The sequence below is a fragment of the Furipterus horrens genome, unplaced genomic scaffold, assembly GCF_987537825.1.
Source record: "Furipterus horrens unplaced genomic scaffold, mFurHor1.1.pri manual_scaffold_11, whole genome shotgun sequence".
Lineage (NCBI taxonomy): Eukaryota > Metazoa > Chordata > Mammalia > Chiroptera > Furipteridae > Furipterus > Furipterus horrens.
The window spans coordinates 64,954,673-64,981,610 of NW_028327181.1; the positions used below are offsets into that span (position 1 = coordinate 64,954,673).

Here is a 26,938-nt window from a genome sequence, read left to right on the forward strand (position 1 = left end):
GACAGTGTGTGGGCTGCCACTACTGTCCAACGTCGCTGTTTGTCCTAGCGTGTGTTTTAGTCTGAGTACCATTCTCTTCCTCCCACGGGGGAGAGAGGGTGATGCTGGCAGAATCAGGCAGTAGGTGGGGGTGGCATCTCATTGCCCCACACCCCTGTTTTCCATCCCCCACTCCCCCCGGAATCTTGGTTCTGGCAGAAGCTAGGAAGGCAGACGCCAACGGCCCAGCTGAGGCTGTGCACAGCATGAGGCAGAATTTAGGGGGTCTCAGTGACCTGCAGTTCTTTAATGAGGGACCTGGACTTAGCCCATATCTGGGGAGGGGGTGCCTAGCAGCTGCTCTGGCCTGCAATGTCTTGGACCCCTCCTCCTCAGTAGGGAGATAAGTGTTCCAGATCTTCCAGCCTCCGCATCTCATCTGGCCGGATGGTCACTGTTTTTCGCTGGGGTTTCTTGCGCCGCACGGTGATCTGGATTGGGTTGTTCTCAGGAAAGCTGCTCAGGTCATTGGCAACGGTTGCAAACTGAAATGACACAAGAAAACCCCTCAGACTTCCTTCTCACACCTGACCTCTCTGTCATTGCCGCCTCCTGGTTTGTTTGCTAAATGGGATCTTAGCTGGCTGTACCAACCTACCCATCAACACCAGAAACAGGTACCAGGAGGTATGATTCAAACCTGTGATGCTTCCAACCACAGGGCTGCATACTCAGGCTGCTCCCCCACCCTGTGCCTCTACCTACCCCCAGGCTGCTCCCCTCTTTGTCCCCCTTCAGCCTCTTCCCTGTTTCCATCGATGCCCTTTGCTTCCCCACCTATTCACAATTTTTGGTACCAAGTTGAAAGATGAATATTATAATGATGCTAATGAGTAAGTTAGTTCGTCCCAGTGGGTACCAGAGTGGCTTAATCCTTAAGCCTCCCAGAAGAGAGCAGCCTGGGATTGCTATGTATTTGTGCAGGTGGGAGGAAAGCAAGCAGGGAGATGAGTTGTGGCGGTATGGGGTGGCCCGGCCTCCAGAGCCCCTGGTGCAGGCTTCTCTCCCTGATCCCCTGGGCCCCCTTCTCCCAGGGCTCACTTTGTAGGGCTTGCACCACTTCCCCACCCCCGCTATGTTGACAGCACGGACGATGAGGCAGTAACTGGTGTTAGGCTTCAGCTCCATCAGCTTGACAGTGGTGCCCAAGATCTTGTGGAAGAACCATGGAAGAATCTTTGTCGTGGGAGGCTCATTATCATTTCTCTCGACTACCTCCTGCAGCAAGAGCTGGTAGAAACTGACTGGCTGCTTGCTCAAGGCATAGGTCCAGGAAATCTAGAAGAGAATCCCGGAGGCTTCCTCAGTCCTGGCCCGGCCTGTCCTCCCCTCACCTCGACACCCTGCCCTACCCCACATGGGTGGGAATGCCCATATCCATCCCCTGCCCCCTCCTCCTAGTCCCCCACCCAACCCCCACTCCCATGCCCTGTCCCTGCTGGAGCTGAGGCAAGTCTGATGGAGGTGTCAGGTACTCCAACCGAAAGCGGAATTGCCAGCCTGCAGCATACGCTACTCTCCCTGCACAGCCCCACCCACGTTGGAGTGTGCCTTCATTCTGTTTCTTCTAGACCAGTGATTTTCAGCAGGTGTATGGCAAGAATTTTTAAAACATGTAATATCTGACTCTAAATAGTCAACTAGTGTGCCACAGCCGATGCATGTTTTAAATATTCTCGTGGCACACCAGCTGAAAATCGCTGTTCTAGACTATGTCAGTTGAGAGGGACCTTGGAGATTATCTCACCCACCTCACTCACTGCAAGTGGGGTTAAAGGTTCAGAGAGGGTAAGTGGCTGGCCCAGGGTCGCATAAGCAATTAAGTGACAGGGATCAAAGAATAGCTCTGGAGTCTATAGACTATAATAGTGGTTGCCAAGCAAGCCTGACTAAGGATCCAAGGGAGTTTTAATAACATGGCAGATCCCTGGCCTGCTGTCTCCTGTCTGGTCTCCCATTTCCTGTTTCTCCTCCATCTGGACCAGAAGTTTTCAAACTGGTGTATATCAGAATACCCTAGAGACCTTGTTAAAACACAGATTGCTGGCCCCTGCCCCGACAGTTTCCGATTCAGTAGGCCTAAGTTGAGGGTGGGGTGACAGGGGGAACAAAAATGTAAATTTCTAACAAGTTGTCCTCTGATGCTGGCACTGCTGGTGGTCTGGGAAGACACATGGCTCTAGGCCCTCCAACAGTCGGGCTCCCAGATTTATCTTCCTAAAACTCAGCTCAAATTGCATCCATCACCAGATAAAAAGCTCTGAAAAAAGCTGTTTCCTACTGCTTACAGGAAACTCTTATTACGTAGCCTAAAATTGGAGAACTTCGGGAAAATGACCCCAGACTAACTTCCCCGTCCATTACCCTAATACCACTCTAGGACAGTGCTGCTCAGCATGTGGTCCGGGGCCATCAGTGCCACCTGGGAATTTTTTAGCAGTACAAATTCTCAGGCCCCATCCCCCAGACCTACTCCTGAATCAAAACCTCTAGAGATGGGATCTGGAAATCTTGTTTTGAACAAGATGATCAGATCTACAGACACATGAATGTGTGAAAAGCCCTGGGTTGGGGCCTGGGTGTTTCCTCCCCCTCTTTCCCACGTATGAGCCTTTGTTAGTATCAGCTCCTCCAGGGAACACCTTCCCCCCATCTCCAGATGTTTAAATCCTACCTCTATGCCCCAGCTCAAATGTTACCAAGAGCCACCCAGCTAATTCCTGTACCTTGAAGTAATGTTTCTTTCCCTCTGACTCCCTGGTGGTGCTTGATCTGAACTCTTCCTACAGCAATGAGCCCTTTCTAGCTTACGCTGGAGTTTCTTCCAAATATGCCCTCTCTCCTAACCCATGAGTTTGAGGTCAGGATGTAGGTGGTAGGCATCTTCACATTCCCCACAGAGCTCAGCCCAGGGCACACTGGGCGTGACCAGTAAGCCTTTGCCAAATGCGTGAAGAAGAAAACGCACCACTGCCGTGTAGTCGCTGACTGTGTGTTCACAGATGAAGGGCGCCTCTGGCACATCTATGACCACGGAGGACTTCGAGGATGTCGAGGAGGTGTCTGTGTCCTGCTCAGGGTTGTCAAGGTCCAGCAGGCTCCCAGGGGCTATTTGGGACTTAGATTGGTGGAGGCAGAGGGCCAGGTCCTCCTTTTCTGTATTCTTGGCCACTGGGGAGATGCTGAGTTTGTTCAGCTCGCCTTCCGGCAGCCCTGCAAAGAAGCTGCTGTTGGGCTGGGTCACAGCCAATTTGATGGGATTTAACAAGGTGGATGAAATGGGGGAGATGCTGGTGTAATCGGAGCTGCATTCAGATTCCTTCCCTGGCATCTGCTTCCTGGAGGATGAGGGGAGACAGGTGGGTCAGATGGGGGAGGTCACCCCAGCCAGCCCATACAGCCTAGAAGCTCCCGGAGGCCAGGCGTTGGGCCCCCAGCTGCTTCTGAATAGCTCAGAACATCCTCACTGCTGCGCAGCAGTGCATCTACCCACCAGAGCACTTGTTAGTGGGAAATGCAGATTGCTGGTACCCTGTCCTTCATTTGGGTGGGCCTGGGGAAGCTGCTAAAGTTAATAGGATGCTCAGACAATCCTGATACAGGTGTACTAAGAACCACAATTTGAGAAACACTGCTAAAACTTTGTCCTCCCTCCAAAGTGGGGTGCCAATGCCCCAGGGAATGACCACAATGATTTACTAGAGTATAGAAAAGTATCTAAAACTAATAATAAATTAAGCTTTACTAATATTTATTCACTATTTAATATTTATTTATTTTTAAATATCTTACTTATTTTTAGAGAGAGGGGAATGGAGCGAAAGAGGGAGAGAAACATCAATGTGTGAGAGAAACATTGGTTGCCTCTCACATGCCCCCAAGTGGGGACCCGGCCCACAACTGAGGTGTGTGCCCTGAAGGGGAATCCAACTGACATCCTTTTGGTTTGCAGTCCCATGCTCAATCTGCTGAAACACATCAGCCAGAGCTTCACTATTTAATATTTAATGTAATTACTAATGTAGTTACTTAGAATTTATAACATTTAACAATGTTAATATGTGTAGCATGTAAAATTAACAGATAAATATACATATCTTGGAATGAATGCTGAAAACTTTTTTCTTCCATTCTAATTTTTTAAAATCATAAACTATTTTAGACGAATCCAAGATATCAAGAATAATATATTAAGCTTTTAATGAGTCATCACCCAGCTTCAGAACTAAAGCCTCGTCAGTATGATTAAAGCCCCTGAACAATTCTTCCCTCCACCTACTGCTCTCACTCAGAGGTGGCCAGGACAGGAAATGTAAAATTGTGTTTATTCTCCTCGTGTCTTTACACGTTTGTTACATATGTATGTTATTCTTAAGCAAGATCTACTTTGCACATTTTAAAACTTTACATAAATAGCGCCATTTAGTACATTTCTACGGACAGTTTGCTTTTTCACGCAACCTTGTTTATTTCAATCCATCTGCATTATATGTGTACCTCTGCGGATATATGTATCATTACTAACTTTTTGCTATTACAAAGAAAAACCTTGCACATGTTTCCCCACTACTAAATTTTTTTTTTACCAGTGAAGTGCAGAACCCCCCAAAATTGGCTTTCAAATCTTTAAAAAATTTTTTTACCTGACACAAAGTAAGAAATACATATTATATGGCAACCTAGTGTACTCATACATATATATCAAACTAAAACACACTGCACAGACTAGTACTTATTCTGTGTGTGATGTGCTCTGGAATTTTTTATTCTGTTTAAATGCATTTTTATGATACTGGTCTCCACCAACTAGAAGGAGTTCCTGACCCATTAATGGATGGGTCACAACCCACAGTTTGAAGAGCACTTGTCTGGAGACAGCAGTCAAGGTCACATGGTAGGTTGATGGCAGAGTCGGAACTAGAACCCAGATCTCCTGGCCTAAGGGCTGCCCTGCGCTATGCAGCTCCCAGCTGCCCCTGGCACTTTCTGGCTCCTCTCCTCTGTATCCTATCCCGTCTCCCTCAGCTGCTCTGGCCAAGTCCAGCAACCAACACACCCCTCTGAATCCCTTACTCCAGGGCAGGCTCTGGTTTCATGGTTGGTTGATGGGTCAAATTTCTCCTCCCTGAGCTCCAGCCCCATTGACCCCCTCATGAGAAGTCCTCATCAGCCCAAACCTCCAATGCCAGCCCTTGGTCGACATTTAGAATAAATGATTCCCCCACCAAGGTCATTCGTAGGCTGAAGAGTCTGAGTATTGATGCGATTTATACTTCAACTTGTCCTAATGAATCTGTTTTCAAAACACCAGTGCTGAAGTGGGTGTGGAAGGCAGCTAGGCATTGGCTATATACTGGACATATTCTCTTCTGATGTTTACAGTAGTCCTGCTGGATGGGTGTTAGCCACAATTTCCAAATGAGGGACTGACTGAGGAGTCACTGATCTTAATTAACTTGTCCACAGCCATATATCTAAGTGGTAGAACTTGAATTTGAACTTAGACTCATAGTCTTAGACTTTCCCACTGTAGCATGAAGTTTCATGTAAGCATTTATCATTTTAGCTATACCTGCTACTTACAGGTCCCTTAGGAAATGGATACCATATCCCTTTCATATAATCAGGACCAGCTACATAGTTTTTGGGTCCCCTTCAAAAATTATTAAGAATTTCAAAAGAGTGACAGTGAGCATTAAACTAAGGACAGGGCCCTTCTAAGTATGGGCTGTTGTGACTGTAAAGGTCACACACCACAAAACTGCCTTGCAGATAATTTCTTCAGCCTATGTCAACCTCCTCCACCACCCCTTCACTGGCTAACTCCTTCCATTCCTATGACATTCAGCTCACATATCACCTCCTCCAAGAAGCCTCCCTTAACTGCACCGTCTCCCAAGTTATACTAAGCCTCTTCCATTTTCTCAAGGTGTCCTGTCATAGCATAGACCATGCTGTATTATTCTTGATTCTTGACACACACATACACCAGGCTGGGAGGTCTTGAAGGCAAACACTGTGCTTTTTATTGGTACATTCCAGAACTTAACACTGGGCCAGACACCTTGCAGGAGGCCAACAAGTTTTGTGGAATGAATTAAAGGGAACCCAGAATCACTGAGGAGCAGTAAACCTCAGTCTGAACACAGATGGGCTATTGGGGGGGGGGAGGGGGGACATAATCAGGAAGGGGAAGACACCAAAAGGGAGGATTAAAAGACAGGAGCCATGGGGAGTGTGGAAGGGGGCATGGGTGTTTGGGGGAAGGGGTGAGGAACCTAACTACACTAAGGAGATGAGAAACACTGTCAATAAGTCTCTGACTAATCCTGGAAGTCCTCCTGGAGTGGGAGGCCTACATTTCTCCAAGAACTGATTTGGGGTCCGGAATCCATGATGCAACCTGCACACATGCTCTTCCCAGGAAATCTGAGGCCCAGGTTGTGATAGGTCCAGGAAGTCCCTCTCCCCACCCCAAGCTCCAGCTCCACCCCTAGCTCGAGGCTTAGAAAGGAGGAAAGGACCAGATTTGTGTCTTACGGTAAATTGATGGTATCTTCCTCCATGAAGTTAATCAAACCGCCCCTTGAGGAAAGTGGGAGTCCTTTGGTAGCAACTGTCCTGTTCATAGACTTGGAGCTTGGAAAGAGCTTTGAGATTTCATTGAAAACATTGAGGGTTTTCTTTTTCATCATGGCTGGCACCATGCAGGACAACCAAGCTGACAGGAAGTAGAGAGAAACTGGAGACAGCAGACACACCCTTAATTTAGCTGGGATGGGGGTGCAATGAGCTGACTTCATAATCATCGCAGAGTGTAACAATTGGGGATGCTGTTGCCTAGGGCCAGGACCGGGGTCTGGAGTGGGATAGAACCAAGAAACGGACTCTATCACCCTTCCATCTCTGATGCTCTGTGGTTCGGCAGCCCTGCCCTTCTCTGAAGATCAAAATGCCTACCACCTGTGGTGCCCTTTGGCGCTGCTCTGGGAAGGAGGAGAGGATGGTGGGAAGAAGGCACTGGAATGGGTTTCCAGGAGTGGGAGACTGAGGATGCTGAGGCACCATGTCCTGCAATTGTATGCGGCAAAGCCCCACTGTGTCCAGTCTGTAAGTATAGGGAAAGCATGGCTCACATATACCCAGGTCTTACTGCGAACATTCTAAATGTGCCACACTTTTACCCCAAGTGTCCCCATGTGTTGCGTGACAAAGGAGGGTGCTGCAAAGGGATACAGAGATGAACCAGACATTATTTCTGTTCTCAAGGAAACCACTCTACTGTAGGAAAACATACACATTACTTTCGGGGTGGGAAGAGAGGCTGTTAAAGCAGTACTGGCTTTGCATTTAGTTGTGGATTTGTCTGATTTAAGTCCTGTTCTGCCCTTACAGACTCTGTCATCTTTGGCACATGATTTTCCTCCCCTGAGAGCCTCAGCTTCCTCATCTGTGAAACAGGAATAAAAATAGCACTTACCTAATTGCATTGTGAGAAGATAACCCCGTAAGATTGTTACGTTTCTTCCAGAGGATGAGGCAAAGGAAAGGATATTTAAGATACCAAATTCTATATTTTGTGTCCCATATACTCAGCGTTTTTGTTTGTTTTTTAAAATGTTATTGGCCCTGGCTGAGTAGCTCAGTTGGTTAGAGTATCCGCCCTATATGCCAGGGTTGCAGGTTCGATCCCTGTTCAGGACACTATAATAGTCAATCAATAAATGTACAAATTAAGTGGAACAACAAAAATTGATGCCCCGCTCTCCCTCCCTAAAATCAATCAATAAAAAAATGTTATTCATAACAAATGTAAAGTACAGAGAAGCAGTTGCCCTCCATGTGTTCTGTTGTTCTTAGCACCCATCATATAATCTGTAGTATCCTATCTGGTTGATTGGATTCCTCTTTATTGCCTTGCCCTGAGCATGGGGACGATCAGTCTTCTGGAATTTTCTGGCGTTTAGAACAGAGGCTCATGATTAGGTCTGCCTGCTTGTTTGGCTAAGTGGTTAGAGGCTAACGCGCACTCGGAGCGCACGTGGCGCCGGCGGCCTGTTTCCTCCTCAACCAAAGGGTCTCATAAGGTCGTGCAGCCGTCCCTCGCGGCCAGCAGATGGCGCTGCCAGCCCGGCTCTGGAACCTGGAAGCCGGAAGCAGTAGCCAGGCCCGGACTGGCGGGCCCTGGGCGCGGGAGATCCGGCGTGGGGCCACACCCTCCGCGCCGCCTGCCCCCACTCCAGAAAGGGGCGCCGAGCGGCATCTGGAGAGGGCGCTGCGGCTGTCCACGGAACGCGCGGCCCCTGGTCCCCAGGGGACATGGGTGTGCTCAGGGCCGGCCTTTGCCCAGGCCTCACCCAGGACATGATCCAGCTTCTGAAGAGCCACGGAATCAAGACAGGTGACCGCGTGCGCGTGCCACAGAGCTGGTGACACCGGGGAGCCCGGCCCCACGGCCCTGGCATACCCGGGAGGGGCCACTTCCTCCCTCCTCTGCTCCCCACCCTCGGGATGGTGGGCGTGGTCAAGCCAAACCCCAAGCAGGGCAGAACCCCCGAACTGAGTGCCTGGCAGCACGCCAGGCTCCGCGGCTCTGTTAGATGGCCTGCCCCAAGGTAGAATTATCACCCCATTTTACAGATGGGGGAAAAGCCAAGCATGGGAAGTCCCGCCCTTCCTGCCAATCAACCACACCTGTTTTGTTTTCAGTGGTGGACCTGGTTTCCGCAGACTTGGAAGAGGTAGCCCAGAAATGTGGCTTGTCTTATAAGGTGAGCGGATGATCTCGTTCCAAACCTGAGCAAAGGGTTCCCAGAAATTGATAAGGGGGGCTGGTGGCATATGGGACTCTGGGATGCCCTCTCCCTTGCCCGGTCATTGCTCATTCCTGAGTACTCTGGTCCGCTTTGGGTTGAAGTGCCCTGGCTCCATCCTGAGTTGCCCCCACTCCTTCGCCAGGCCCTGGTTGCCTTGAGGCGGGTGCTGCTGGCTCAGTTCTCAGCTTTCCCCTTCAATGGCGCTGACCTCTATGAGGAACTGAAGACCTCCACTGCCATCCTGTCTACTGGCATTGAAAGGTTTGTATGAATGTGTACTTTGGGAAGAAGAGGAGAGGCAAGAGGACATGCGTGCTTCCTGCTCGGCCGTTGATGCTTGAGCCTAGGGAGGGCAGGGTTTTTCAAGCGGGGGTGAGGGCAGTAGGGACTGATGGTCAGGACTTCTGAGTTCTCTTACCTCACAACAGGGTTTCTCGACCTCACAACAGGGTTTCTCGACCTCACACTCCTAACATTTGGGATGCATAATTATTTGATGGTGGGGCGTGGGCATGTCTTGAAGGATGTTTGGCTGCGTTACCTCACCTCTATCCTCTAGATGCCAGTAGCACCTCCCTCCCAGTTAACAGTGTCTCCAGACATTGCCAAATGACCCCTGAGGGACAAAATTGCCCCAGGTTAATAACCCTGTTCTGTAACACAAGATGTCAGTATTTTATTATTATTCAGCAGTTGAGAGCAACCCTTCTCTGGCTCTACGTCCTCATTCACTTACGGACAGGACAAGAAAGAACACTCAGGACTAACATTTATTGAGTGCCTAGTATGTGCCAGCCATTGACTAGGTTATATAATCTCTTCAGTGAGCCCTTTGAGTTAGTGATGATTAACCCCTTGAGTTTAGCCCAAGAGGAGCAAGGGGTGGATTTGGGGCTCAAGCCCTGCAGTACTAGACTCATGCCCCATACTCTGCAGCAGAAGGGGACAAGGGAGCTTTCATAAAGGAGTAGTTCTATTCTGCCGTGTTGTTTGGAGAGGGAGAGAGTTAAAGACAACAGCCACTTTCTGGCTGAGGGAGTCTGACTTCCTTCCTGTCCTATTTCTGTGGAATTTGATGCAGAATTCCTCCACCACAAAGGTCTTTGGATTGGTTTGGCCCTTGCTGCGTTCACAACATATTCTCTTGGCAGGGTTCACACAGCGTGGTGCGTGCTCCTCCTGGTTGGGGATCTGAGTCTGGTAGCCATCAAGCACCGGCTGAGTGCCTACTGATTGCCAAATACGTGCAGTTGGTAGGTGTATGAGTGAGGCAAGGATCCTACACTTAAAGGCGTGTGGGGTAGACAGAAGAGCAGGTGAACCCAGTGTACGAACCTGTGGAGACAGCATAAGGAGGGAGTGATGAACAGGAAGCTGACTTGGCCTTTGGGCTTGGGGAGCTAATAAACCAACATACTCAGAGGAAGCATTCACGGAGCAGTCAGCTGGTAAACTGGCAGAATTGCAACTGCACTGGGTCTCTGCAAGGGGGGATCAGAGTGGTTCAGGAAAGTTCTGTGGAGGAGGCAGGCCTTGGGCATTGAGGAGAGCGTGGGCTTTCTCTGGGTGCTCATCAAGAACCGGGCACTGTGCTTGAATCTCACGGAGTATTTTTTAATTTGTTCTTCACAACCACCAATGAGCATATTACAATGAAAACCACCGTTCTACAGGTGAGAAAACTGGGACTCTGGTTAAGTGGCTTGCTCGAGATCATGCAGAGCAGGCATTGGAAGTCACAACTGTCACACATCTAATCTAAAAACCTAACTAACTAGCCTGCCCTGTTTCCTCCCTCGCCATATCGGGAAAGTAGAGCTGCAGGCAGTGCGGTAGAGGTGTGCAAGGTGGAAGGACCAGGAGGGCCGGCAGGAGAGAGGCCAAGGAGAGGTATGGTGGTGGTGGGGTGTGTGGGTCAGATCCAAGGCAGGTGACAGTGGGAGACGTGTTGAAGAGGAGATGTGACAAGGCCTTACTACCAGGTGGGATATAGGTGTGAAGAATCAAAGATGACTCCCTAGGTTTCTGCCTTCCTCATGATGGGCTGTGAAAAGTTAATGGATATAACTTTAAATTTTTTTAAATTAATTTTTAGAGAGAGAGAGAGGAAGTGGGGAGGGGAGAGAGAGATTGATTTGTTGTTTCACTTATTTATGCATTCATTGGTTGATTCTTGTATGTGCCATGACCAGGGATCAAACCTGCAACCTTGGCATATTGGGACGATGCTCGAACCAACTGAGCTACCCAGCCAGGGCTGGATGTGACTTTTAAAAGGCAAAGGGGAGGGAAGCTCTTTAGTCAAAAATGTGGGAAATGCTCCACTGACCCAAATTAAAGAGGGCCTTTGTCGTGGGCCTTCTCAGAGCCTTTAGTGCTGATGTGCAGCGTGGATCTTTATGAAGGACAATAAAGCATGTAGCGGACCTTAGAAGAAGCTCTGTTGACTGGGGAAATGGGTGGTTCCTTGAGGGCCAGAGCAGTGTCTTGTTTGTCTCTGTATCTCCCTCCTGTTAGCATAAGGCCTTCAGGAAATGTGGGGCATTCAGGCAATGAATGGCTGAAAGAATGACTAAAAACCAAATCAGAGGGAAAGGTGGAGGATAAGTCCCAGCAATCATTTGTATTCGAAACAAGTGGTAAAACCCTGGTGTTCTGCTCCACAAGGCAGGCTGAGGTCTCTCTCCAGGTGGACTTGCCCCGTTAGAGGTGATTGGCAGGAAAGTCCTCCAGGTGGTGGGAGACGTGGACCAAAACACAGGTGAGAAGACGGGGAGGTAGATTTGGGAATTTCTTATGCAGGGTGATCCTCACAGCTAAGAATGTGCTTGATTCTTGACTGGAGAGTCGCGACCAGTGGTTTAGAATCTGCACATTAAAATCATCTGGGAAGCTCAAGAAATATTTATGCCTGGGTCCCATCTGACTTAACTGCCCTAAGCCAGTGGCTCCCAAACTTGTTCTCACATTAGAATAACCTGGGAATTTTTTTTTAATGGATAAACTTTTATGACAGATCTGATTTTTAGCAGAGCATTATAAAAAATGTTTGAATAACATTTAGTGTTTTTCTGATTATAAAAATAATGCATACTCATAACAGACAATTTGCAACACACTGAAACAAAGAAAAAATAAAAACCATCTCAGTCAATAATTTCAGCCTTTTTGTGTTCATACATATATTTATAAGATTCTTGTTGAATAGTGTACACATTATTATCCCTTTTTGCTTAACATTCTCTCCAATGTCTTAACATTTCCCCAATGTCTTTAAAAAGTTTTCAAATCATTTTAATGGTCATATAATATTATGTAATATGTATGAACCACAATTTACCCATAATTATTCACCCTGTCACCAATGTGGAAATTTCCAACTTTTCTCCCATAATTCATTCTTTCAAGAATATCTGTTAAGTGCTTACTTTAAACATACCGTGGCCCAAGCCTCCACAGACAATAGAATCACACTCTCTAGTGTGTCCCAGGCATTAGTATTTTTTGAAGCTCCCAGGTGACTCCAGAGTGCAGGCAAGGCTGATAACCTGCTTTTTTTTAAAACTCCTTTGATGATTTTAATAGGCAGGCAAAATTGAGAATCACTGGCCTAATGGTTTTCCAAGTGAGTATGCATCCAAATGACCTGGAAGCTTTGTTGGAACTCAGATACTGTCTCCACCCCCAGGTGGGGCCTGAGAGTTTACATTTCTAACCAGGTCCCAGTAGATGTTGCTGGTCTGGGGGGCACTGCTGTAATGGGACTGGGGTTCTCTGATCTCAGTGGGAGGAAGGGGATCCAGGTGTTGTGGAGGCTGGATGCCTTTTCAAACAGGTGCTTATTAAGCAGATAGGGTGAACACAGTTGTCCCAAGAAGATACAGGTCTGCAGTGGTAACCAGAGTGTTTTGACTGGCCGGGGCCTGTGGTTGTAATCACAGGGTCCCTTGAATTGAAATAGTTTGGGTGCTTACTAAGGTGCTACTTGGCATAAACAGATGGGATCATGGGAGGTCTTCAAGAACTATTTCAGCCCTGGCTGGTATGGCTCAGTGGATTGAGCTCTGGCCTGCGAACCAAAGGGTTGCTGGTTCGACTCCCAGTCAGGGCACATGCCTGGGTTGTGGGCCAGGTCCCCAGTTGGGAGCATGTGAGAGGCAACCACATATTGCTGTTTCTCTCCATCTTCTCTCTCTCTCCCCCTCTCTCTAAAAGTAAATAAATAAAATATTTTAAAAAATTTTTTTAAAAAAAGAACTATTTCAGAGGGCTGGCACCTGTGAAGGTGAGTGCAGGGTTAGATAAAGGATGCTGTGTTCAGGACGTGGAGGCATCATTATAGGCTCTGGTGTAGGAGGAGGATCTTCACTGTTGGTTGGACAGGGCGTGCAGGGTAGTTAGTTATCTGTTTCATGGTGGTTCAAGGCCAGAACTTGGATTAGGAATTGGCTGTGTCTTGAGTTTTATCCCAAGGCTTCCATAGCCAGAGTGCTGACAATAATAGGAATGAAATAGCACTGTTCTATCGCTCATTTCTCTTAGAACATTTATTGTACGTCTCCTGTGTTTCAGGCACTGTGCCAATGTTGGAGATGTAATAGTGAACAAGGCCTAGTTCTTGCCCCAGGGGGCTCTGGGCCGAATGGGGAAGTCAGACAAAAACAAGCAAATAGAAAATAATTCCAAACTCCTAGAATTAATAAGTGAATTCAGCAAGGTTGCAGGACATAAGAGTAACAAGTAAAAATTAATTGCATTTCTGTGTACTCAAAATGAAAATGAAAAGCACAGTTCCATTTAAAATTACTCCCGAGAAGATGGAATACCTAGGTCTAAATCTAACAAAGTAGGTATAGGATTTGTATGCTGCAACTTAAAAACTGCTGATGGAAGAAATCAAAGAGGACCCAAATAAATGGACGGACATGCGGCATTTGTGGATCGGGAGACTGAACATAGCAAAGATATCAGTTCTCCCCAAAATGATCGCTAGATTTAATGCAGTTCCTACTAAAAATCCCAGCAAGGTTGTTTGTAGAAATAGGCTTATTCTAATAATTTTATGGAAGAGCCAATGGCCTAGAATAGCTAAAACAATTTTGAAAAAGAATAAAAGTGGAGGAATCACTCGACCAAACATTAAGGCTTACTATATAGCTGCAGTAATCAAGACAAACGTGGCATTGGCAAAGAGATAGACATGCAGATCGATGGAGTGGAATAGAGAACCAGAAATAGACCCCAGATATGTCCAACTGAGTTTTGACAAAGATGCAAAAACACTTCAGTGGAGGAGAAATACAGTCTTTTAAATAAATGGTGCCAGAGCTATTGAACAACATAGGTAATAAATAAACCCAAAATTGAAAATGGATCATGGACTTAAATGTAAAGCTTAAAACTATCAATCTTTTAGAACAAAACAGGAGAAAATCTTTAGGAACTAGGACTAGCCAAAGACTTGACATGAAATTATGAGCAGTAAGATTCATAATTTTTTACATAAAAAAGTCAAAATTAAAAACTAATCAAAACTAAAAACTTTTACTCTGCAAAAGAGGGTGAAAAAGACAAGCTATAAAGCGGGGAAAATATTTTAAAGCCACATATTCAACAAAGGACTTGCATCTAGACTATATAGAGAACTTTTAAACCTCAATAGTAACACAAACAATCTAATTAGAAAATGGGCAAAAGGCATGGACAGACATTTTACCAAAGAGGACATACAGGCGGCAAATAATCATATAAAAGGGTGTTCAACGTCATTATTCATTGGGGAGATGCAATTTAAAACCACAATGAGATATTACTACACACCTACCAGAATGGCTAAAATAAAAAATGATGATAATACCAAATGCTGGTAAGGATGTGGAGAAACTGGATTACTCATACATTGCTAGTGGAAAAGTAAAATGGCATAGCCGCTCTGGAAAATAGTGGTTTCGTATAAAATTAATATGTACTTACTATCCCAGCCATGTATTCTTGGGCATTTATTCCAGAGAAATAAAAACTTAGGTTTACACAAAAACCTGTACGCAAATGATCATAGCAGCTTTATTTATAATTGTCCCAAACTGGAAACAGCTAAAATGTTCTCCAGTGGGTGAATTATTAAATAAACTTGGTACATCCATGCCATGGAATACTACTTGGCGATAACACGGAACAAACTGTCAATATACATATGTTGGACGGATCTCAATGGAATGGTGCTGAGTGAAAAAAGCAATCACAGGTTACATATTTTATGATTCTATGTATACAGTAGTCTCTCTATATCGTGGTTCACTTATCGCAGTCTCACTGTATTGCGGGATTTTAAAAATATTTAATTATTTATCGTGGATTTTTTGCTATATCGTGGGATTTTGCGGTACTGCATACATATGTTGTTAAAGTTACGTAGGTTTAAGAGTATAGAATAAATGTAAGGTTCCTACTTTGTGGGGGGGGTCTAGAACGTAATACCCGCAATAAGTGAGGGAATACTGTATAACATTCTTGAAATAACATAAGAGAGATGGAGAACAGGTTAGTGGTTGCCTGGGGGAGGGGGAGGGATGTGGTTATAAGAGGGTAGCACAAGGGAGCCTTGATTGTGGTGGTTACATCATCATAAGTGTAGACGTGTGATAAAATGGCATGAAACTGTACACACAGATGCACACAAAAGTGACACTGTGAAACCTGAGTAAGCTCTACGGACCACATCAATGTCAGTTTATGACAGTGTACCAGCGTACAATTCATCTTATTATGCAAGATGCTACCATTAGGGAAAACTAGGTGAAGGGTACATGGGACCTCCCTGTAGGTTTTTTTTTTGCAACTTCCTGTGAATCTATGATTATTTCAAAGTAAAAATAATGATAAATAATGGGAAATACTATCAAGGAAACCCACAAGAGCTGAGCTGGAGAATGAAAGGAAGACCTGATGGGGCTGCAAAGACCTCTGTGGAGAGTTGGTTTTTAAGCCCCTGAGAATGTCTCCGGACAGAACAGTGCTTGGAAGGAATGTCTTGTTTTTCTTTTTGGCTACTATTTTCCTCCCGTCTCTCCAGTCCCCTGGGTTGATTCTCTTCCTTCCTCTTCTGCCATCAGCCTAGACAGACTGCTTGATGCTGGCCTCTATACTGGAGAAGTGACTGAAATCGTAGGAGTCCCAGGTAGCGGCAAAACCCAGGTACCATGAGCAGCCAGTACCAGGAGGATTGAGGGAGGTGGGTGTATGGTCCTGGATCCCTGGGGAAGCTTCTGCCAGAACCTTGTGGTTCAGAGCTTGGAAGGGAGATGAATGGTGAGAAGTGGACCTTGAACTTGGCCACTTCCTGTCACTGGGATCTAAACTAGATTTGGTGGGAAGCTCACATTCTGGGCAGTCTTTGAGGGATCAGGTTCACCCAATACCTCATCTCTAACAGGTGTGTCTGTGTGTGGCTGCAAATGTGGCCCATAGCCTGCAGCAGAATGTCCTGTACATTGATTCCAACGGAGGGCTGACAGCCTCCCGCATCCTCCAGCTACTTCAGGCGAGAACCCCAGATGAGGAGGAGCAGGTGAGGAGCAGGAGTGTGGGACTCCTTTGAAGCTGGGACACGAAGACCCCATTATCCCTTATATTGTAAGGATTTTGGCCATTTAGATGAATAGTCCTTTCTGGATTTGAAACTTGCTGTTCCATTAATACTTCCTGTATTCTTCAAGCCTTCCTGTTATGACATTGTCCCAGCTCGGATGCTACCCACACTATCCTCCCAGGGAACCCATCTCCTTGCATACCTTAATTCAGGGCTGGCAAACACCCAGCATCAGTGATTCTATCCCACTTCTTGCTCATAGCAGACACCACTAACCTGTCCATTCACTCCTTCCCACTGTGCTCTGACTTGGCTTTGCAGTTCTGCACCCAGGCAGCCACCGCTGTTGAGAACTGGCCCATTAGACAAAGCCTGTTTGCCATCCTGGACCTGAGTCCTTCTATCCAGAAGCCTTTTCCTGCTCAGCCTCAAAATCCCCCTTCACCTAGTTCGACCCTGCTCCCTCTTATCCAAAGCCCCCTCTTCTCTTTCCCACCCCTTCAGGCAGGAGCTCTCTGGAGAATCCAGGTAGTGCGTGCCTTTGACATCTTCCAGATGTTGGATGTCCTGCAGGATCTCCGAGGTGCTGTAGCCCAGCAGGTGAGTCTGCTGTTCTGCCCCTCCCTGCTTCATCCAACTTGCCTGGTGCTATCTGTGTGTGGGCAGGTGTCCTACAACAGACTCTTTGGAGATGCAGATGTGCAATCTGGTGACTCCAGCTGTGCTTGCCACTCCCAGGATGGGATTCTGAATGCTTAATTCATTCCTGAGTGCCTCCTTGTTTACATACTCATCTTGCCTACTAAACAATAAGGCCCTTGAGTGCAAGGAGCATGTCAATTCCATCTCTGCATTTCCCCATTGGATCAATTTTCAGCTGCAAGTAATAGAGTATGGCTAACAGACAATTAAACTTTGAGGACATTTAATTATCTCAGATGAGTCTGGAGCTTGGCAGGGCCACGTTATTAGGACTCTAGGTTGGTGTGTCTGATTCTCTTGCTCTTCCCTCTTGTGATTGCAAAGTGGCTGCTATTGCTGTAAGCCTCATGTTTTTTATACGTCCACATCCATATTCAGGGCAGCGGAAATAAATATTGGGTTGGCCAAAAAGTCTGTTTAGTTTTTTCCATAAAATAAAAGACACATTTTTCATTTTCACCAGTAACTTTATTGATTTGGATATTTTTTAGTATGTTGGCTATCTCCCACTATTGGCTTCTAGTAGAGGCCAGGGGTGCTGCTAAACATCTTCCAATGCATAAGGCAGCCAGCCCCACAGCAAAGAATTATTTGGCCAAAATGTCAGTAGTACCAAGAAACTTTGCAAACCATTTTTGACATATTTGATCAGTCACAGCACCTTCCCCATACACTGCACAAATCTTTTTTGTGTGTTTCAGTTGCATGTTTACCTTTCTTAAAATAATAAAGCATAATATGCCCAAAATGTTGCATATCTTCTTCCATCTTCAATATTAAAATGGGTGCACAAAAATTCACCAATTTTGATGTTTTTTTAAATGCCTGCTGATAGGACAGCTGCCACAATACAGTCTAACAAAATTGTTTTGAATAAAGTTAAAGATAACTAAGCACTACTAGAGCCATCATATGGAAAAAAACGAACTTTTTGGCCAACCCAATACTTCTTAATCCCTTCACTTTTTCTACCAATCCCTGCAACCCTCCACCCCCCATCTAGTAACCGTCAAAATGTTCTCTGTATCTATGAGTCTGTTTTTGATCTGCTTGTTTGTTTATTTTGTGTTTTAAATTCCACATATGAGTGAAATCATATGACGTTTGTCTTTCTCTGTCCGCCCGTGTTGTTGCATATGGCAAGATTTCATTCTTTTTCTTTTTAATGGCTGAGTCATATTTAATTGTATATATGCACAGCTTCTTTATCCATTCCTCTGTTGATGGACACTTAGGTTGCTTCCATATCTTAGCTATCATGAATAATGCTGCAGTGGATATATTATGCATAAGTCTTTTCGATTTAGTGTTTTGGGTTTCTTCAATTGCTGGGTCCTTCATTGTCTCTTGTTACAGCCTTTGTTTTAAAGTCTATTTTATCTGGGATAAGTATTGCTCCCCAAGCTTTTCTGTTTTGTTTTGTTTTCATTTTCATGAAATAATTTTTTCCATCTCTTTACTTTCAGTCTGTGTATGTCTTTCTATCTGATGTGAGTCTCTCATAGACAGCATATGTAAGGGTCTTGTTTTGTTATCCATTTAGCCACCATCAGTCTTTTTTTTTTTTTTTACTGTTCTTTTAGAGAGGGGAAGGGAGGGAGAAAGAGAGGGCGAGAAACATCAATTGACTGCCTCTTGCATGCCCTCAACTGGGGACCCGGCCCGCATCCCAGGCATGTGTCCTGACTGGGAATTGAACTGGCAACCCTTTGGTTCACAGGCCAGTACTCAGTCCACTGAGCCACACCAGCCAGGGCTAGCCTTTTGATTGGACCATTTAACCCATTTGCATTTAAAATAATTATTAATAGATATGCATTTATTGCCATTTTATTCATATTTTTTAAAAAAATTAATTAATTTATTTAGAGAGAGGAGAAGGGAGGAAGAGAGAGGGAGAGAAACATAGAAGTGTGAGATAAACGTTGATTGGTTGCCTCTTGAGTGCCCCCAACTGGGGATCTGACCTGCGACCCTGACTGGGAATTGGACCGTAGACCTTTTGGTTTGTGGGATGACACCCAACCCACTGAGCCACACCAGTCAGGGCTTATTATTCGTATTTTTTATCTTTTTTCCTTTTTTTAAAATCCTCACCCAAGGATATGTTAATTGATTTTAGAGAGAGAGGTAGGGAGAAAGAGAGAGAGAGAGAAGTCAATATGAGAGAGAAACATTGATCAGTTGCCTCCTATACATAGCCACCAGACCTGGGATCGAGCCTGCAACATAGATCTGTGCCCTGACCGGGAATCGAACCCACAACCTTTTCATGTATGGGATGATGCTTCAACAACTAAGCCACCAGGCTAGGGCTTATTAATATATATATTTTTCTTCTTAAAGAATACCCTTTAACATTTCTTATAATACTGGTTTGGTGGTGATGGACACTGTTAGCTTTTTCTGTCTTTTTTTAACTATATTTTATTGATTATGCTGTTACAGTTGTCCTGATTTTTTCCCCACTTTGCTGTCCATCCACCCAGCACCCTCTATTTTCTCAGACTGTCCCCCCACCATTTTCATGTCCATGGGTCATGTGTATAAGTTCTTTGTCTACTTCATTTCCTATGCTGTACTTTACATCCCCATGGCTATTCTGTAACTACCTATTTGTATTCTTAATCCCCTCACCTCTTCACTCATTCCCCCACACTCCCCTACAATCTGACAACCATCAAAATGCTCTCTGTATCCATTATTCTGTTTCTGTTCTTCTTGTTTCCTTTGTTTTTTAGATTCAATTTTTGATAGATTTGTATTTTTTGCCATTTTATTATTCATGGTTTTGATCTTCTTTTTCTTAAATAAGTCCGTTTAACATTTCATTTAATAATGGTTTGGTGATGAATTCCTTTAATTTTTTCTTGTTTGGGAAGCTCTTTATCTGCCCTTCTATTCTAAATGATAGCTTTGCTGGGTAGAGCAATCTTGGCTATAGGTCCCTGCTTTTCATGACTTTGAATATTTCATGCCAATCCCTTCTAGCCTGCAAAGTTTCTTTTGAGAAATCAGCTGACAGTTTCGGATAAGTAACTTATTTTCTCTTGCTGCTTTTAAGATTCTCTCTTTGTCTTTAACCTTTGGCATTTTAATTATGATGTGTCTTGGAGTGGGCTTCTTTGCATCCATCTTGTTTGGGACTCCCTATGCTTCCTGGTCTTGCATGTCTACTTCCTTCACCAAATTAGGGAAGTTTTCTTTCATTATTTTTTCAAACAAATTTCCAATTTCTTGCTCCTTCTCTTCTTCTGGCACCCCTGTGATGCAAATGTTGGACCGCTTGAAGTTATCCCAGAGGCTGCTTGTCTTTCCTCATTTTTTGGATTCTTTTTTTCTTCTTGTTGTGACTGGTTGTTTTTTGCTTCCTTATGTTCCAAATCATTGATTTCATTCTCGGCCTCTTCTATTCTACTGTTGTTTCCCTGTAGATTGTTCTTTATATCAATTAGTGTGCCCTTTGTTTCCAACTAGATCTTTTTTATGCTGTTGAGGTCCTCACCAAGTTCGTTGAGCATCCTTATAACCAGTGTTTTGAACTTTGCATCTGATAGATGGCTTATCTCCATTTTGTTTAGCTCTTTTTCTGGAGTTTTGATCTGCTCTTTCATCTGGGCCATATTCTTTGTCTCCTCATTTTGGCAGCCTCCCTGTGTTTGTTTCTATGTATTAGGTAGAGCTGCTTTGACTCTGTGTCGTGGTGGTGTGGCCTAATGTAGTAGGTGTCCTATAGAATCCAGTAGCATAGCCTCCCCTGTCACCCAAGCTGGGTTCTCAAGTTGTGCCCTTTGTGTGGGCTGAGTATACCCTCCTCTTGTAGTTGAGTCTTGGTTGCTGTTGGCAGATCAATAGGAGGGATTTATCCAGGCCAGTCAGCTGTAAGAATTGTCTGTGACCACTTACCACCAACCTCTGTTCTTCATGGAGGATCAGCTGTGCTGGGTCAGGGTGGTGGTGCTCTGATGTGGTCTGTAGCTTTGCACTCCGTGTGCTGGCCCTGGGGTTTCCTGGGTAATGCAGGCCAACGTCAGCCCCACCTGTGTTCTACCGGGGGCCACGCTACCTGAGCTGTAAAGCTATCTGAGATGGCTGCTACTTGTGTTGGGCTTGGAGATTCCCAGGCAAAACCAAGCTGTGAATCCAGGCTGGCTGCTGCTAGTCCTGGGCGTGGGGCTCACTGAGGCCAGCTGTTCCTTGTTTGAGAGGATTTAGGAAGTTGTGAAGCATAAGCCAAGACCAGCCATTCATACGGAAAAGCAGCTTGGGTGGGTCCATAAGTAGGGTGGGGCATAGTCTCTAGGGTTCTCTAAGGTGGGTCAAACAGTGTGAGCCAGGTTGATGGAGTCTCAGATACGGCACCATCTTGTTGGCTCTGTGAGAATGGTTTAGAAAAGGGACAATGGCCTCTGCTTGCCTTGATGCCAGACACTTCAGTTTCTCCCTGTGTACCACTGGTGCCTTTCAAGCTGCTACCTCAGTGCTGGAGCTCAGAGGGAGTGAGTCTGAGTAGGTGAGTCCATGTGTGGGTTCTTTAATAGGAATTGCTTGGGGCTCCAGCGGTTTCTTCCAGTGACTCAGTCCCCGCTGGTTTTTGCAGCCAGTAGTCGTGGGGACTTATCTTCCTGGCACTGGAACCCTGGGCTGGGAGGGCTTGGTGTGGGGCTGGGGCTCTTTGCCCCTGAGATATACCTCCTGAATTTTTATCTACCACATGTGGTTGAGGGATCAGCCTGTGCCCCTCCTACCAGTCTGGATGGATGTGGTTTCTTTAATTCTGTAGTTGTTAGACTTCCATTCAACTCAGTCTATGATGGTTCTGAATGATGGTTGTTCTGTATTTTAGTTGTAATTTTGTTGTGGTTGTGCAAAGAGGCAAGCTGTGTGTGCCTACACTGCCATCTTGACTGAAAAGTCTAACTTTTTCTTGTCTGGGAAGCCCTCTATTTGTCCTTCTATCCTAAATAATAGCTGGTAGGTAGAGTAATCTTGGTGTAGGTCCTTGCATTTCATCACTTTGAATATTTTGTGCCAGTCCTTCTGGCCTGCAAAATTTCTGTTGAAAAAGTAGCTTACAGTCTTATGGGAGCTCCCTTGTAGGTAACTAACGGCTTTTCTCTTGCTGCTTTTATATTTTCTCTTTGTCTTCAATCTTTGTCATTTTAATTATGATGCATCTTGGTGTGGACCTCTTTGGGTTTATCTTATGTATATATATTTCTTTTACCATGTTAAGGAAGTTTTCTGTCATAATTTTTTCAAATACATTTTCAATTCAATTCCTTGTTCTCTTCTCCTTTTGGTACCTGCATGATGCAAATGTTGGTACACTTGGAATTGCATCTCTCACACATCAATGTTTCTCTCCCTCTCTTTTTCCTTCCCTTCCCCTCTCTCTAAAAATAAATAAATAAAATCTTAAAAAGAAAACAGAAACAAGAAGGGAAAAGAAGGGCCTGACAAGATGGTGGGGGCTGGCCATAAGGAGAAAGATTGCCACGAAGAAAATTCCTGACCAGGGGGCCACAACCCTCTGAACAGGGAATTCTCAAGTTTACAGTAATAACTTTAGGGTATGTGGGATCTTCTGTAATTTAAACCCTCTCAACCCAGGTATTCAGTAAAATCTAATATACATACAAATAGGATTAGAGAAAAAGACGTGGGTGAAATTTAGTGATGCCTGTGCAGCTGTATTTGGTCAGGGAAGGTTCTTACCAGTTTCTGGGAGGAGTAAGCTTGTCCTGTAATGGGAGCCCCAAGAGGTTCACATTGCACCTGCTTCTCCCCAACCCCTTAGGTGAGCGATTCTTCAGGGACTGTGAAGGTGGTAATTGTGGACTCTGTCACAGCTGTGGTCTCCTCACTTCTGGGAGGTCAGCAGAGGGAAGGTGAGTGATGTATGTGGCAGAGCCCAGGGTCAGGGGTGTGATCTTGTGTCCCAGCTCTGGAGTCCAGTCTCCTGCCAGCCCAGTGCCTGCGGCCCTGCTGCCCTCCTCCTCTGCTTCTCCTCCTCCAGGCTTGGCCTTGATGATGCAGCTGGCCCAAGAGCTAAAGACCCTGGCCCGGGACCTTGGCGTGGCAGTGGTGGTGAGGAGTGGGCTGGGCCAGCTGTGCTTGTTTTACCTCTGACCCCTGGGCTTTACCAAGGGGGAAGAGGGACACGATTTCTGGCTGTAGCTAGAAATTTGTTCCCTTTTAATGGCAGCTTCTTTATTTCCCTTAAAGGGCAGTTTCTGAACCCCCAAAGTGGCCTTTTAGAAAAGGGTCACAGCCCAACTTCCCTGGGTCATCTAGAGCTCTGGACTGTGAGGGGACCGGTCCATAAAGAGCCGAGGGATCGGGGCAGTCTTGTTCCTCTTTTTACTTTATTTAGGTAAATTCACATAGAATGACTTTCTTCTTGTTTGAAGTTTGCTTACCATTGTGTCCTATCTTGTTACCCACAGCAATCAAGACAAAGAATATTTATTTTTCACCCCAAAAACCCCAGCTCCAGACAACCACTGATCTTTTTTTCAGCTTCATAGAAAAGGATCCTTTTGCTTTTAAAATTATTGCTGCTTATGGAGTAATTTCTTAAAAGTCTGCATGCTTTTCCTAAAAAGGGTAAAAAAATAGTTAAATGTGAGTCAATCTCTACCTCTGCAGAAAACATTTTTACGTATGTCCATAGAATCTTTTTTCTCTGCATATATACATGTACTTTTAACCAACTTTCCCACTAAACTGTAACTTTGTTTAAAAAATATAATTTACCATTTCATTCCATTTCCCACGTCTTTAAAGATTCTTTAAGAATGCCATTTTTAGCAGTTATATATTATCTTGTTTAATACCTATGTTACAGGGTTTTCTTACCTATGACTAGCCTGGGCAGAGTGGAGCTGACCAACCAGATTAGGAACCCCTTTCCAAAACTCCCCCCAGCCCCATATACACAGATGCACCCCCTGATACGAAGGGCTGGATGGACATGGTCTCAGGATGCCCAGCTGCTGGGTTGGGGGGTATAGGCTTGAGCCCACCACTGGCATCCCTTCAGGAAAGTGCAGACAGCAATGCTTATTCCCAGACACATGCCCCACCACCTTTGCTGGAGTCGAGCCTGAGACATCGTGGTTTAGTGGGAAAAGCTGTGCACAAGTCAGGAACCCAGGGCTCTAGTTCAAGACAGGCTGTGGGTAAGTTATGGAGCCTTGGCGAAGGTGTTTCTCTGCACTAGGCCTCAGCATTCCCATCTGTAAAACGAAGCAGTGGGAACAGATGTCTTCTCTACTAGCATTTTGGGTCTGTAAGTCTTCGGTTCTTTCTGCCGCAGGTGACCAACCACATGACCCGAGACAGGGACAGTGGGAAGCTCAAACCTGCCCTGGGCCGCTCCTGGAGCTTTGTGCCAAGCACCCGGATTGTCCTGGCTATGGGTGAAGGAGCAGGAGCTCGAGGCAGTCAGCGCACAGTGTGTCTGACCAAATCTCCCCGTCTGGTGAGCCAGTCCCCGGGGAAAATGAAACTAATAGTAATCATACTAATAAGTAAAAATAAAACTAATAATAATAAAACTAAGCTGTGGCTGGGTAGCTCAGTTGGTTAGAGCGTCATCCAGATACGCCAAGGTTGTGAGTTCTAGCCCCAGTCAGGGCATAAACAAGGAGCAACAAATGAATGCATAGATAGATGGACCAACAAAGCAATGTCTCTCTCTCTCTGTCTTTCTCTCCCTCTCTCCCTCTCTCTTCCCCTCTCCTTCTAAAAATTAATACATTAGAATAATAATAAAAAGCCTGAAAAAATAATCTGGGCCCATGAGGGTGGTTTCTATGTCCATAGATGTCTTATAGAGAAATTACTGGATGCTGAGGCCTGGCAACCAAAGAGACTACCCACTTGGGTCGCTTAACTCAAAAACTTACCTTTCCCTCCTGCCTTCTTCCAGCCAACAGGTTTCCAGGAGACCATAGATATCGGGACCTGGGGGACTGTGGAGCAGAACCCACCGTTACAGGGAGATCAGATATGACTGTGCTGTTGATCAGGAAGGGGAGAGGCATCGAGGCCCCTGACTCCCGTGCAGGACTGCTGCCTGTTCACTGCACGTGGGACTGCAGGAGAAGCTCTCGGGCTGGGCAGAAGAGACATCTCGGTTCCCTCTGCTTCTCTGTCTGTGGAAACATACAGGGCTGCTGGCGAGAGAGGATGCTGTGGGGGAAGGACCCAGAAATTTATGCTGGAGCCAAATTTTCTTCCCTTGTTTCTACCATGTATGTTTCTAGGGGGAGCCAAGTTCACCCTGGCTTGGGGCATCCCTGAAGAAGCACACGAGTGACTGGATGGATAATAACCCTGTGCATCACTGGTGTACCTACACTCAATTCTAGCACAGTGACTGAACTGTGAAGCTTGCCTTTGCTTCTTCTCTTTTTTTTTTTTTTGCCTTTGTTTTTTCATCTGTAAAATGAGGCCCTCTTCCCCTTAGCTCTCTCTGTCTTTGAGTTACTGAGTTGAAGTAAACTTGTAAATGTAAAACTCTTCTTCTATCTCTGTCCTGCTCTTAAAAATATATAAAGGAAATTCCCCGAGCCCAAGATCCACCTAATTTACCCCCCGAAGGTTGTTTTTCAGTTTCTCCCAGTGAGGCCCCAAAGAACAGTTACTTGTCTTTCACTCTTGCTGGTTTGGTTTCACACACCTGCATGCATTCCCAGGACTAGGTGACACAGGGAGCTCCCTGCAGGCCCAGGGGCATAATCTAAGGAAGGGAGGACAGGACTTGCCCTGCTCCTGGGGAATCCAGCCACTTGTTTAATATGCATGGTACCCTTTGGGGCCTCTCCACAGGATAGAGTAACCAGAGGTGCTGAACCATGGCCTTGCCTGTAAACAGACAGAGGAGAATTTGCTCAGTAAATAGAGCCAGCTGGGAAAATTGATGCTGGTATAAATAATACATGGCAAATCTAGTCTTCATGCAGAAATTCATTGCCAGTGGCTCCGAGATGCAATGTAATTACCCTTTGATTCCTGCCAGCTGTACCACAGCCTAGTGCCCTAGTGTATGAAACAACCCCCCTGTCTGTTACCAGCACTGTGGCCATCCTTCTGAGGGCTGTAACCCTGGCTGGGGGGCGAGGAGGACACCAGGTAAGGGAAAATAAAAGGCAAAGAGAAATGATCAGGTTTACTGAACACATTTTTCTAAAGGAAGGTTGCCTTTCTCAGTTAGCCTGTTGTATAATTAATTAGTTGTGTGTTGGCTGCAGGAAAAGGGGTCAGAATTATAGATGGATGATGTGACATTTAAAGATGATAAACGCAGCAGGGAGAGAAGCAAGAAGCAATGGAGCACTGGAAATGCATGGCACACTGACTCGAGGGCGTCTGCTTCAGTGGGGCCGGGGTTGGTGAGCCTGACTGGGAAACTTGGTGCTGTTACACTCACAGAATGCCCCAGGAGAAACTCACCTTCAGTACCCTTGTACTGTGAATGTTGGCACATCTCTGCAACCATGGTAGGAAACAATACGTTAAGCTAGGAAGGGCAAATCCCTGCCACTCTTACTATTTGGGTATCCTGAGCCGATGAAGACATCACCTACTAGTCATTCTTTTTTGTGGAGCTCATGGTCTTTTCTCCACACAGCCCTCCAATCAATTGGTCTTGGCATTCAGCATGGAGCTGGTTGCTGTCTCTGCCTTGGGGAGATCTGCCATGTTTCCAGGTGCTTAGTTCCTGACTGAGGACCCTAGAACAATGTGATTTGAGAGGCTCAACCTGTCATTTAACAGGGAAGGG

The 26,938-nt window shown here is 45.7% G+C and overlaps 2 protein-coding genes across 3 annotated transcripts; one reads left to right on the plus strand and one right to left on the minus strand.

Moving 5' to 3' along the window:
* Positions 1–371: 371 nt before the first annotated feature.
* LOC149998084 (fibronectin type III domain-containing protein 8-like) lies at positions 372–6,734 on the minus strand. The gene is made up of 4 exons (XM_090290893.1): positions 6,580–6,734; positions 3,008–3,377; positions 1,081–1,317; positions 372–524 (listed from the first exon to the last, which is right to left on the minus strand). The coding sequence occupies exons 1-4, from the start codon at positions 6,732–6,734 to the stop codon at positions 372–374; spliced, it is 915 nt and encodes a 304-aa protein (XP_090147019.1).
* A 1,449-nt stretch (positions 6,735–8,183) lies between these two features.
* On the plus strand, positions 8,184–25,671 carry RAD51D (RAD51 paralog D). 2 transcript variants are annotated; one of them, XM_090290862.1, is made up of 10 exons: positions 8,184–8,440; positions 8,749–8,810; positions 8,998–9,116; positions 15,968–16,049; positions 16,288–16,422; positions 16,948–17,043; positions 22,946–23,036; positions 23,165–23,235; positions 24,467–24,631; positions 25,082–25,671. In XM_090290862.1, the coding sequence occupies exons 1-10, from the start codon at positions 8,359–8,361 to the stop codon at positions 25,163–25,165; spliced, it is 987 nt and encodes a 328-aa protein (XP_090146988.1). In that variant the 5' UTR covers positions 8,184–8,358; the 3' UTR covers positions 25,166–25,671. The 2 variants fall into 2 exon arrangements, with proteins under 2 accessions (XP_090146988.1, XP_090146989.1); XM_090290863.1 differs by lacking the exon at positions 25,082–25,671 and adding an exon at positions 24,221–24,329 and having other exon boundaries at positions 24,467–24,625.
* Positions 25,672–26,938: the final 1,267 nt, after the last annotated feature.

What these genes read in the sequence shown, in the direction of transcription:
- LOC149998084 (XM_090290893.1), bottom strand. Translation starts at nt 6,734, where the DNA reads ATGATGAAAAAGAAAACCCTCAATGTTTTCAATGAAATCTCAAAGCTC. An exon ending in GAAGATACCATCAATTTACC is followed by an intron (nt 3,378 to 6,579) that starts GTAAGACACAAA and finishes CTCATCCTCCAG; the next exon opens with GAAGCAGATGCCAGGGAAGG. An exon ending in TCAGCGACTACACGGCAGTG is followed by an intron (nt 1,318 to 3,007) that starts GTGCGTTTTCTT and finishes ATTCTCTTCTAG; the next exon opens with ATTTCCTGGACCTATGCCTT.
- RAD51D (XM_090290862.1), top strand. Translation starts at nt 8,359, where the DNA reads ATGGGTGTGCTCAGGGCCGGCCTTTGCCCAGGCCTCACCCAGGACATG. An exon ending in CTGTCTACTGGCATTGAAAG is followed by an intron (nt 9,117 to 15,967) that starts GTTTGTATGAAT and finishes TTCTGCCATCAG; the next exon opens with CCTAGACAGACTGCTTGATG. An exon ending in ACCTTGGCGTGGCAGTGGTG is followed by an intron (nt 23,236 to 24,466) that starts GTGAGGAGTGGG and finishes TTTCTGCCGCAG; the next exon opens with GTGACCAACCACATGACCCG.